Source organism: Camelus ferus, chromosome 4, assembly GCF_009834535.1.
Source record: "Camelus ferus isolate YT-003-E chromosome 4, BCGSAC_Cfer_1.0, whole genome shotgun sequence".
NCBI lineage: Eukaryota > Metazoa > Chordata > Mammalia > Artiodactyla > Camelidae > Camelus > Camelus ferus.
Window position 1 is genome coordinate 67381522 of NC_045699.1, and position 12587 is coordinate 67394108.

Genomic DNA, 12587 nt, shown 5'->3' on the forward strand with positions numbered 1-12587 from the left:
GCCATCCTGAAGTCCCCCCTGCCCACCCCCAAACCTGACCGTCTCCCTCTCGCCCGGCAGGTCCGGGAGACGCTGGCGGCGGAGACGGGCCTCAGTGTGCGCGTGGTCCAGGTCTGGTTTCAGAACCAAAGAGCAAAGGTGAGCACAGGCCACCTGCCTCTGCGCTGGGCAGGGTGGGGTGGGGAGGTGGGCAGGCAGAAGACGGGGGTGCCTGGTGTGGGTGGGGCTGGGAATGAATGGGGGCTGGGAGGCGCCTGGCACGTCCTGTGTCCCGTGTCTCTTGCAGATGAAGAAGTTGGCGCGGCGGCACCAGCAGCAGCAGGAACAGCAGAACTCCCAGCGGCTGGGCCAAGGTGAGCCGGGGCGGGGCCGGGGCGGGGCCGGGGCGGGGCTCAGTCTCCCGGGAAACCTTCTGCCAAGGCCATCAGAGCTCAGGCAGCTGCTGCCTTGGAACCTGCTGAGATCAGTGAAGTAGAGAGGGACACAGGAGGAGAGATGGCAGCCCAGAGGGGTGGCTGAATTTCCATATTTAAAACTGACATCTATGCACCCTTGCTTTGTGCCAGGCACTGTTTCCACCGTTCAACTCACTCAGTCTTACTTAATTCTCACAGCTCCCCGAGAGGAAGGGCATCGTTACATCCCATCTCTCAGATGAGGAGACTGAGGCTCAGAGAGACTAAGGGACTGGTTGGGATCGTTCAGCTAGTTAGGGGCAAATCCAGACCTCAGCCCCAAGTGTGGGGCTCCTGAGCCTCTGCTTTTGACATGACCACTCACTCTGCTGCCCACAATAGAATTCAGTGGAATTCTCCAGAGAAATCTCCAAAGAAAGCCTGCAGGCTGTTGAGGAGTCCAGGGTGAACTGCGCTTTGCCCAAATGCTGTTTCCACATTGTGGGCCGGGGTTGGCCTCCCAGGCGGCCTGGGAACATGGAGCCTTCAAGGCCTTGAAGGGAGGGCACAGGGCCTCAGGGGCGGGCTCCCCGGTGGGATGGGAGCTCCGAGGCAGATGCCAGGGCATTGGTGGGCAGCCCTTTCTACTCAGGACTCTGGGGGCAGACCAGGGTCCCAGGCTGGACCCAGGACTTCATGGCTGTGACCTCAGAGCCCAGGGCTTCCTGTCTTCTCTCTCTGCTCCCTCTCTGGAGACGCCCAGCCTCCTGGGGCTGCAGCCACTCCCTCGGGTCTCCCAGCCCGCTCCCAAGCTGTGTCTCATTCTCTGGTGTTCCCAGCTGCCCCCTGGATGTGGCCTCCCTGAGAATGTTCCCAACAAACACCTCCCACTCCTACCCGACCCCTCTCCGCAAATGGCACCACCACCCACCCAGCCCCCACACAGGGAACCCGAGCGTCGCCTCTGACCCTTCCTGTCTTCCTGTCCTACGCTCACTGCGTCTGCTCAGTAACGTAGTCGGGCAGTGGCTTCTTGTCCCGTGTCCTTTATGCCCCTCTTAGTCTGTCCGCATCTGCTTTAATTGGGACCCCATCCCCTCCCTGTAACTCCCTCCTCCCAGTGGTCCCTGCCTCTGGCCTCCACCCTCCCAGCCTTTGTCCACAGTCCCTCCACAGCTAAGACCCTCCACTGGCTTCCTGCAGCCTCAGGGGACCCCCACTCAGCTTGGGCCCCAGGGAATCATCTCTCTCCCCACGCATGACCTTCCCTTGTCCTCATGCTCTGGCCCCATGGACTGGACTCCCTGCTCCCACCCAGCAGTTTCTCCTCTGCCTTTGCTGTCCTTCAGCCTGGCCTGCCTGCCCCCTGCTAGGCTGGTTGAACCTCTGCTGGTTCTTTAAGTCACATGGAGGTGGAGGGCCCCTTCCTCCAGGAAGCCTTCCTTCCCTAAGCCTCACTGGCCTGGGTGCAGGCTCCACCTTGATGCTTCCAGATGCAGGGCACTCACTGCACACGTTGAGCCACTGCTGGCTGCTTAGGTGTCTGTCTTCCCCCGGCTGTGAGCTGTTGGCGGACAGAGCTGTTGGAGGAAGGGAGAGGTGGGGAGGGAGGGCTCTCTGACTTTGGATAAACTAATTCTGGGAGAGAGGCTGGAGTGAGTATCTGGGGAAAGGTGCCAGTGGTCAGAAACCTGGGTTAGGTGGCCCTGGAAGGCCCCAGGGAACCTCAGCAGGGGGAGGGGCTGGGGAAGTCCAGAGGAGATCCGAGGGGACGCAGTGGGCAGCCTGGACTGGGGGGTCATATGGGAAGTCAGTAGGGATTGCTGGGGTACACCTGTGAGGTCTCCAGGTTGGGGCAAGCCAGGCCGGTCAGTGAGGGCGTGCTGTGTCCCCAGAGGTCCTGTCGAGTCGCATGGAGGGCATGATGGCCTCCTACACGCCGCTGGCCCCGCCGCAGCAGCAGATCGTGGCCATGGAGCAGAGCCCTTATGGCAGCAGCGACCCCTTCCAGCAGGGCCTCACGCCACCCCAAATGCCAGGTGACCACATGAACCCCTATGGTAAGCTGCCCGCCTCCCGCAGCCCTGGCACCGCCCTGCCCACTGGCTGACCCGGCAAGCCTGGGGCCGAGACAGCCACCTCCCGCCCCAGGGCCCAGGCAGGCCCTGCCAGCACAGCTCACCTGCCTCCTCCTGACCCGGAGGGGGCGCCCTGGAGACTCCACCCCAGACCTCTAGCCCCTCTGGTCAGGCGCTTTCCCTTCCTCCCCTCCAGCCCAACAGCCTGCAGGGCCAACAGGGCCCCCAGAGCCCCAGCCCGCACCCCGGTGCTGATGCCCCCTCTGCCCCCCAGGGAACGACTCCATCTTCCACGACATCGACAGCGATACCTCCTTAACCAGCCTCAGCGACTGCTTCCTCGGCTCCTCGGATGTGGGCTCCCTGCAGGCCCGCGTGGGCAACCCCATCGACCGGCTCTACTCCATGCAGAGTTCCTACTTCGCCTCCTGAGAGCCAGCCAGGCCGCACGGACGCTTGGGCAAGGGTCCTTGGGTGGGACTGCGGGCCGCTGAGGCCAGCCTCGCCACCCCTGGCCCCACCGCCCGCACAGACTCTGCAGACAGCCATACAGTGCCCTCCCTGCGGCCAACCGGGCCTGGCTCAAATGCCCACTGGGCACGGCCAGACAGGCAGATGGGCGTGGACTGGGCAGGGGCTGTGTCCTGCCCACAGAGACCATGTCATCCCCAGGGACCCAGAGCTCTAGGACAGCCACTCGCCTCCATCACCTCCTTCCCCCTCCCCATCTCTTTTATGGGAAGTTTAAATTCTCTCTATTTTTTTAAACGTCCTCTCTGTGTCAAGCCAACCTCCATGGCCTGGGGCCTAGGTCAAGGCAGGGCCCCCATGCACGCCCAAGACGGTGGTGTGTGAGGTGCCTGTTACCTGGAAAAGCGTGTGTACCTGTGCCCTGTGCTGGTGCCTACCTCCCCCACCTCTGGGGGCAGGCCTGCCAGCCTGGGATCGCCCCTTCCAACAGGAGCCTGGAGCAGAAGTGGGGAGGAGCCTGGCAGGTGGGCCAAGCCCATCACAGCTCTGCCCTGAGAGGGAATCATCAGGGGGGCGGGAGGGCGGGTACACTGAGCCCAGGTGGACTCTAAGGGATGGAGACATACATATGAACGCACACACTCTTAAAGGCACACCCATGTGGATACGCACAGAGATACATAGAAATGCTGAAAAAGACAGAGAGGCCTCTGCGGGTCAGCCCTGCCTTGTCAGGAAGGGGAAAGAGGCCAGATAAGGGCAGGGACCCCCTCTCATAGCAACAGGAGGGGTGGGAGGATGGGAAAGGATGGGGTGAGCTTGAAGCACATGGACACACATGTATCTCAGCCTTGGCCCAGATGAGGGCTGCCTAGACAGGCAGGGCACCCCAGACCCAACCAGCTTCAAGGGCAGAGACAGAGGCCCCCAAACTAGGTAGAACCAGGCCAAATGGCAGAACCTCCAGGTGGAAAGGTATCTCAAGGGTCACCCACTTGGCACTCCATCAGATGTTTGGCTCCTGCCCAAGCCATCTCTGCCTCTCCTTGCATACCTCCAATGACAAGGAACCCACTACTTCATTGGGCTCCAGGTCAGCTGCCTTTTCTGCTGATTTTGCCTCTGCGTTTTTCAACCCTGAGTCCTTGCTTCTCAAAGCCAGGCTTTTATAGCTTCTTCAGCTCTTCCTTTTAAAACTATACCCCCCAGCCTGGCTCCAGCTTTCCCTCTAAAGGTGTGGAGCCAATATAACCCAGTCTTCCCACTGTCATCAGCCAGCCAAAGTGAGTAGGTCCATCACCTCCCCCACTTTAGGCACCCTGCCTCTGTTAATATGGCCCAAGATCCAGCGAGTGGTTTAGGCCACATCACCTTGGAAATTCAGCCTGCCCTTCTATAACCAGATCCTCTGACCCTCACACATGTGTGACAGATAAGCCACATCCCTCTTCTCTCTGTGTGTGGGGAGGCCACTTATTATTTAGACCCAGCAAAGGACCTTGACTTTTTTTCTTGTTATGTTTCCTCTTATTTGATTCAGTCCAGCCTGTGGAGTTTCTCTGCACCCCAACTCTGTGACCACTGATTTGATCTCGCTCCTGAGCATATCTGCCAATGTAAGGAGTCGGCCCTGTGTCTCTGAGCCAAGGAGTGTGGACCATTTTGTCAAAGGCCCTACTAGGAGCCAGATACACTGTGTCAACCCCTGTCCCCAATCTACTCAACTCTAACCCCTTCAAAAGAGGAAGTGAGGTCAGGCTGATAGGCCCTGTTCTCAGTGACCCCTCGATGGGCCTTGAAGGCCACAGTGTCCTCAGCCAGTGCTCACCACCCTGCTCTTCATTCTAATGCCAAGCCCTAGGCCATCACCCTAAGGTCTGCCTGGTCCGGCCTTTGAGCAGATGGGATGGCAGGTGTCTCTCTACCTTTGGGCCCCTCTGCCTGGCCCTCTCTGGGATCCTTGAAGTGCACCAACCCCCTCTGTGGTTTTGCTTCTCTGTCCTCTGGGGAGACCTCAGCCCCTCCAGAGCGACCTGAGCCTGAGTGGTGGACTCCTCAGGCCGGAGCAGCCAGCCTGGGCCTTCTGGGCTCTTCTGGCTCCACACAGAACTTTGTCCTGTGTCCTTCTGCAGCCTCAGCTTACCCAGGCTGTGTGCCGTCTCCTGGTCCTGAGTCACCACTGGTCCCTTCAGCAGCCACTCTGGTTTCTTAAGAGATGGTCCCTTTCTCCTTTTGTGCCCACAGTTGAATCGTGCTGGGAGCACTTGAGGCAGGCCCAGGAGTGGATGTCCCCCCTCAGGAGACCTGGCCCTTCTCTCCCAGACTCTTTAAGTTGGAAGGAACCTCAAGAATGGGTCAAATAATCCACCTCCTTATTCTGCAGCTGGAAAACATGGGCCAGGAGAGGGCCAGGGACAAGGCCTCTCTCGGCAAGTCAGGGACAGAGCTGGAGCTGAGAATAGGGATGCCACACAGGCCCTCATCCTCCTTATCTAGTGAACAACCTCCAGGTCATGGGGCATGACTTTTGTTAGTAAACTTGCCGCTCTGGGGCGTCACAAAGCACAGGCCCAGACTGGGCTCTGCCCCTTCCAGGAGCCGGTCTAGAACACCCACACTCACGACCCACAGATTGTAAAGCAAGGGGGACCTCAGCCCCTCTGCGAGAGACGCCCCATCAGCCAGTTTAGGTAACTTCTTCATTGCACCGTGCCCCAGGCTCTGATGCCCCCTCTGCCCGGCCCTGGGCTGGGTGCAGGGGACACAGATGAGCGAGAGGTAGGGCCTGCCCTTGAGGGGCTCTCTCCTCAGAGGAGAGACACACACTCCATCCCAGGCCTGTGTGGACATTGTTGGGGACCCATTTCCCAGATGAGGAGCCTGAGGCTCAGAGAAGGTCACCCAGCAGAGGCACACAGAGCTGAGCAGGCTCACCGGGGTCTGGGGCCGAGATGATCTAACTCTTCCCACTTCATGTAGGAAGCGCGGCCTTGATTTGGGGTGGGGGACATGAGTAGCCAGGAGCACCCCACCTCTGCCTCAGAGTGGGACCACCACCACATGGTAGCTGGGTCAGAAGCCCAGGGAAGGGGGAGGTGACAGTCTGGTCTCTGGAGGAAGGAGAGAGTGAGAAGAGGGGAGGGGGAGTGTTGGGGAAAAGCCGAGTTCTGCTTCCCTGTGGAGAAGTTGAGGCTCAGAGAGAGGGAGGAATCTGCCCCAGGTAACACAGCAAGTGAAGGCTGGGACAGGAAGGCAGGCTTCTGCCACCACGTAGCCTTCCAGGGAGGCCACATGGACAGAGGGACACTGTGGTTCTAAGGGTCAGAACATGGGGCCAGCAGAGCCCATAGAGAAGGGGCCAGTGTAAGTGCTGGGCATCTTGGGAGGCTTCCTGGAGGAGGTGAGGTGGGAGACCCACCATGTCCAGATGAGCAGGGCCAGAGCAGTGAGGCTTGGGGGAAGGAGAATTGGCTGATGCCTCCCTGGCCCCAGCCTGCGGTCTGGGCACCACCTGAGGTGAGATCTCACCTCCCATCTGGGACAACCTGCAGCTCTGGGACTCACTCTGCCCCCGGGGGAAGGGGGTCCATGCTCACACACACGCACACAGACACACACACTCACACCCAGATGCACACGGAGGCTCACAGACCCACACTCACAGACACACTGCCTGGGGGCCCAGGGAGCAGGAAGGACCCACCAACATTTGGCCCTTGGATGCTGCAGTTTCCAAGGGGCCTCTCCGCTGTGCCCCTGCCCCTACCGGAGGTCCCGAGGGAGCCCAGCACAGCTGGGTGTGGGGACCAGGCCACCGGCCATTCCTGTTTTTCTTGTACAGACTCTCACTGTCCACCCGCCATCCCCAGACACATTTTATTTAATAACTTGTCATTGTTAAATTATTTATTAGCGTTTACCACATCACCACCCCCACCCTGCCCTCCACTCTCACCTTCCGCCTCTTCCCACAAAATCAGAAAATGGAAACAACAAAAAAAGATGAGACATCAGTATATTTGTAAATAAACCAACCTGTACACGCCTGTGATGCCTCTCCTTGGGGGGAGGGGCTGTGCGGGGCCCAAGCCCGTCCTGCATGAGACATTAGCAGATTTCTCAACAGGCACCAGGGACAGCAGGTCACGGAGGGAGAAACTCGGGTCCTCAGTCTTGCCCAACACATTCCTTGTCGCGTCCCATAATCTTCATTTCCCCATCCTTGTCCTATCCCAGCCCCGACCCAGCTCCATCCTTGAAACAAACGCATCCTTCCCGTCTCACTCCATCCCATTTCCCAATACGTATTCAACCAGCCAATATGAAGGGCCCCTTAAGCCCAGCCATTAGGCTGAGAACTGGGGCAGGTCCCTGCCTGCAGGAGGTAGATAGTGTGGTGTGAGCTCAGTTGTTACAGGGGCACCCAACCTCATCTGGAGGGATGGAGCATCATAGAAGGCTTCCTAGAAGAAACTATATATTAAGCTGAGGTCGGCATGGGAGGGCTAGGGGGTGATGAGAAGTATCTGTGAGTGCTCCAGGCTTGTACAAAACCTCAGGGGCAGGCAAAATCTTGTGAATCTCCCAACGTGTAAGAATAGCTAAGTTTAGGGGTAGGGAGAAGCAATGAGGCCGGAGGCAAGGCCAGGTATCCAGGGTCTTGCTGCCGACTGGAGAATAAATCCAATTAGGTCAGGTAGACTGGATGGAGACAAAGGGGGTCAACTGGGTTACCTAGGTTACAGGTGATGATGGCTTTGACTCGGCTGGTACCAGTGCTGATACCAGAGGTACTGGTGAGAGAGGGGAGTCAAGTCAACATCTAGGTTCCTGGGTCACTGAGCCGGGGGTTCCTGGAGCTCTCTGGTCTGGGGCACGTGGAGATGAGGGTCTCTGGAGCATCCAAGAGATGTCTTTCGTGGGAAGGGCTGAGCCTCAAAGGACCAGAACTGAGCACCCAGGTGTTCAACAACCAGGTAGATGGTCACTGAGGCACAAGGTGGGTGCATGCACCCAAGGGAATGTGACAGGGAGAATGAAGGAGCTGAGGCCAAACCCTGAAGAATAATGAGGACTTGGGGCCAGACATGGCCCTGGGATCCGGGGGAGATGGGGGCGGGGGTAGGGGTATGAAGATGGCAGAGACTCAAGGGATCTGGTTCTCAAAGTGTGTTCCTTGAGGTCTCAAGCTCCCTTAGAGTACCCTGGGGAGTATGAGTGTGTGCGCCTGCGTGTGCGTCTATGGCACTAGCCCTGGGGGCTGGCTTGCTTGGGCATATCACGCAGGTATCTGTACACGGTGCTCAGCCGGGTGTCGAGATCTGTGCATGGAGTAGGGCATCTCAGAAGTGTCTGCGTCGGTGAAGACGATTGTATATCCACACCCGCGTGTCTCGCACGTCTGCGCACCTGGGAGGCCTCCTGCCTGCAGACTGAAGTCCTAATGCTCTCTTCCTTCCCCCACCTTCGGGTTTTTCCTTCTCAGCCCCCCTCTGGCCTCCTGAAGTCAGGATCACCTGGAGGCCACCAAGAGCATCTCTTCCTCTGCCCAGGGGCTCCAGCGCCCCCTGGGGGCAGCCCCGCCCTCACCCTCTCCTGCAGCCTCAGGTGCCTCAGAGCCCCAGGGCTTCTGGGTGTCTAGACACATGTCGAGGCCCTTCCATTCAATACCTCCTTTGCACCTGACACACCTGGAGAGGCAGATGTCAAGATCCCATGTTTTAGAAGGGAAACCCAAGGCTCAGAGGGAGGAAGTGCTCAATATGACTAAATATGACAAAGCTAAAAAGGGCCAGCAGAACCAGGGCTCAAAACCAGATCTGGTTGCAAACCCATGACCTCAACACCTCCCTGGCTGCCTCCCAAGCCAACACTCTTGGGCCCTGCAACCTGGTCCTCCAAGGTCAGGCCTGGGGGCCCAGGGAGCAAGGAAACTCTCCTACCTTCAGAGCGGCCTCACTGAGGCTCAGAGAAATTGTCACTCGGCCCAGACTGCACAGCACAGGGGCAGGACTAAACTGGGTCTTCCATCCAAGCTCGAGGCTGAGGCTTCTGTGAGAGCGGCCTCCAAGCTCCACACCCCCACAGCAGTGGGCTGCCAACTCTCTTCAAATCCCGTCACTAAAAAATGTTCTCGGTGGGGGAGGGGCTGTGCTGATCCACTGCTCCCCCTTCTCCTGCCTGTCTCCTCCTCCACCCCCCACCGCCCAGAAGGGGAAGTCAGGGGAGGGGGAGGAAATGCAGGCCGAGACTGGAGACAAGAGATGGTATGGGAGGTCTCCCTCCAGGTCCCTCCTTCCCGAGAACCAATACTAGTCAAGTCCCCACCACTGCCAGTCACAGACCAGCTCACTGACCCTCACAACAACACAGAGCAGCTCTCATCCCATTGCACAGATGAGGAAACCCAGGCCTGGGGAGGAGTAACTTGCTCCAGGGTGATTCCTTCAGGGAACTTGGGGTTGGAGAGGGTCTAGGCCACGGTCCCGTGGGAGTGGAGAAGAGGGGTGGCCTCAGGAGAGGAACATGGCTCTGAGCCCACCCTACAAAACTTGTCTTCAGGGGTCACAGGCCTGGCCCAGTCCTGCCTCTGGAGTTCACCACTGTGGCCAGAGAAAGCCGCGGGCTGTGAGGCCTGGATTGGAGGAGGTGAGGTCTGTTCAGCTGCAAAATAGAGTGAGAATCTGCCTGGACAGACAGGCAGTTAGACTGATGGTCCGACAGGCATTTCTCAGGAGGAGGGTCAGAAGGAGGGCCGTCCCCTGGACTCGGGGAATGCTGCTGGCCTGCTTGTCCATGGCTCACCTGCTGGAAGGGTCGACAGGTGCTGAGGCAGAGAATCAGGAGGCTGAGGAGCTCCCCACGCGTTGCCTCTGGAAGCGGGAGGAGCAGCCTTCAGGGACACTCACCATGCACCCTGAGTTCTGCTGAGCCTCACACATCTTGTCCCACTTTCTCCTCAAAGCCCCGGGGGCGGGAGCAATTGTAATGTCTACTTGACAGGTGAAGACTCTGCCTCCTGCGGCTAGCATTGCTCCTGTGGCCAATGAGTGTCCCAGGCCCCATGCCAGGCAGACCTTGGCCCCAGGCACTGGCGGATGGATGGGGCCTCTAGGTATGGCTCTGACTGCAGGGCAACCCCTGGGGCTTGACCGCGGAGTAGAGACAGCGCCCAGATTGCTTATCCTTTGGGTCTTCATCTCTTGCGTGGCAGACCCCCTAGAACCCAGGCCCGCTGGGAAGAGCACAGGAAGGAGCTAGGAGAGAAGCATGAAGGACTCAAAGTTGGGGGAGGGGTTCATCAGCTGTGCCTGGGAAATCAGGGAAAACCTCCAGAAGGAGGGAGCAGCCAGAACAAGTGCTCACAGGTGGGGGCCGCAGAGGACCAGGGAGGCAGGGCACACCAGGCTGAATTCAGGGTCTAAAGGCCAGAGACGCAGGAGGTGAGATCCCTGGCACCGGCACCGGCGTCAGTCAGGCCCTTGGCTGTGAGAGGATGCCCGGCACGTCCCGTACTCTGATTTAGCTGAGAATAAAGTGCGCGCACTGTGAGATTTTGAATAATATGGAGGAGTCTGTATAAAGTACCTGTTTATGGCCTAAAGAGGAATAATAAAACCCCAACACCTCTGCATCCACTTCCTAGATAAAGAAAATGTGCATGTTCAATTCCTTGGAGCCCTTGCTGGGCCCCATCGTGGTCCCAGGGGCCTCTGTTTCTTCATTTGAAAACCTCTGATCAAATCAGAGCCAAATCAGCAACGAAGGAAACAGGGGAAGTTCTTAGCATAGACTCTAGCAGGAATGGACCCAGAGGCAGGGGACCCCTCGTGCATCCCCCGTCTGCACAGAACACCCCAGCGCCTTTCTGCAGGCAGCATCCCATTTTCACTCCTTACCTCCCTTATCAACACTTGGGGTGCTTTGCTACTAAATCCCAAGACGGATCAGAAGCTAGTTTGAATCTCACTACTGAACCTGCAAGTCACCCATCAGCCCACGAGGTGGCAACCAGGAGTCAGGCAGGTGCGCGCTGAGCATCTGGTTAGGCTCAGATGATGCAGAGGTGGCCGAGGCTTCAGATTATAGCCAGAGAGGGAAGGAGGGAAGAAATCCTCCTTCTGGGAGGCTTCTGTGCACCAGGCCCTGTGTGGCCGCTTTGCAAGGACGATACCCTGTACTCTTCAGCATTCCTGTGTTAGAGAACAGGAAAGTAGGCTTGAGAAGTTAAGGAATCTTCCCGAGGCCACACAGCTAGGGAAAGGCAAAGCTGGGATTTGAACCAGAGCTGGAGTGGTGTCAGAGACAGAGGAGGAGGGCAATAAAGGGACGTGGGGGGGGGGCGGATAGCAGCCTCTTCTTGAGCCCTTGCTTCAGTGACTCCCAGCCTTGTTTTCTCGTCTCATTGACTCCACACACTCATCTGTGAGGCAGCTACTCTCACCACCCCCATTTCATTGATTAGGAAACTGAGGCTGGGAGAGGCTAAAAGCCTGGGGGAGGCTGCTTATCCTCAGTGCCCTGGCTTCTGGGGAATCAGCCCTCCCTGAGCCCAGAGGGAGGACCACAGGGGTGAGATGAGGACTGCTGAGCATCCCCCCGACACAGCCCTGCCCAGCCCCTTCTCCTCCATCCCTCCTTGAGGACCCAGGGTAGACTCACCTTCCCCAGTCACCTGATGGGGGCTTTTGTCACTGGTGCAAATCCAGCTCCACCCTCGGTGTGTGCTGTGCTGGCCCTGGTGATGCTTCCAGAATAGAGGATATAGGTCACAGTTGGGAGCCCCTGATTTGAGTGTCAGTATTTCATTCTGATCATTTTTGTCACTGGGGCCTCCCAATGGTGGGGGCACAATTGATCTGGTAGGGGGCCTGGGGGCCTGGGGTTTGAGGGTGCCCCATCCCATTCAGCTTCACTGGATAGGGAGTGCAGTGTTGTCAAGCTCCAGTCTCAGCTCTGCCACTCACTAGCCACGTGAGCTTGGGCAAGTCACATGACCACCCCAAGCCTTGGTTTCTTTGCAGACTTAGGGATGAGCACAGACCCATCATGAGGGTCATGTGAGCAAGTGAACCAGGCACAGGGCTCAGCCCTCCCCAGGTCCTCAAATGGTGGGGCTAAAATTATTCACAGGTGCCCCTCTCTCTGCCTACCCAGGAAGCTAACTCAGCCCAGCACCCTGCACCAAAAGGGGCCCAAGGGCCTTGAAGGGGTGGGTATGGGGTAGTGCTCGGCACTGACCACGGCAAGGCTCCTCCTACCCCTTTAGGCCAGGGAAGCTTCCAGGAGCTGGGTTTCCTGTGGCCTCAGCCTTCCTTTCCCTGTGCTTCGAGGCTGACAGACACCTGGGCCTCCCATGACCTCAGGGGCCATGCCAAAGGAGGCATCGAGGCACAGACAGTGGGAGCTTTCCCCTGCCAGTCAGTGAGGCCTGAGTGTCGTGGCCCAGGCCTCCTGACCAGTGATTGGTCCAAGGTGAAACTGGGTACCTTGGAGCACAAGTTATAGGGATGCTGGCAGTTATGCTCCTTACCACAGTGGGGCGCCCTAGAGACCACAGCCAATTCACCCACAGAAGGAAAGATGGACAGAGACAGAGGCTCCCAAAGCCTCAGTTTATGGCGGCATTAAAGGGCTAACAAAT

At 58.3% G+C, this 12587-nt stretch overlaps 1 protein-coding gene across 3 annotated transcripts in view; it reads left to right on the forward strand.

The window, feature by feature from the left end:
* Window positions 1–11983, forward strand: part of LMX1B (LIM homeobox transcription factor 1 beta) — an 86200-nt gene extending 74217 nt beyond the window's left edge. Inside the window, exons 5-10 of one of the 3 annotated variants that reach the window (XR_004319490.1) lie at window positions 61–138; window positions 287–353; window positions 2293–2434; window positions 2748–4483; window positions 7329–7335; window positions 11974–11983. Coding sequence is in view for 2 of the 3 variants with exons in the window: in XM_032478457.1 (XP_032334348.1) it covers window positions 61–138; window positions 287–353; window positions 2291–2455; window positions 2748–2905 (468 nt within the window). In the remaining variant the exon portion in view is untranslated. Of the gene's footprint in view, window positions 1–60; window positions 139–286; window positions 354–2290; window positions 2456–2747; window positions 7771–11973 lie in introns of those variants that run through there. The other 2 variants (XM_032478457.1, XM_032478458.1) reach the window with 2 other exon arrangements.
* Window positions 11984–12587: the final 604 nt, after the last annotated feature.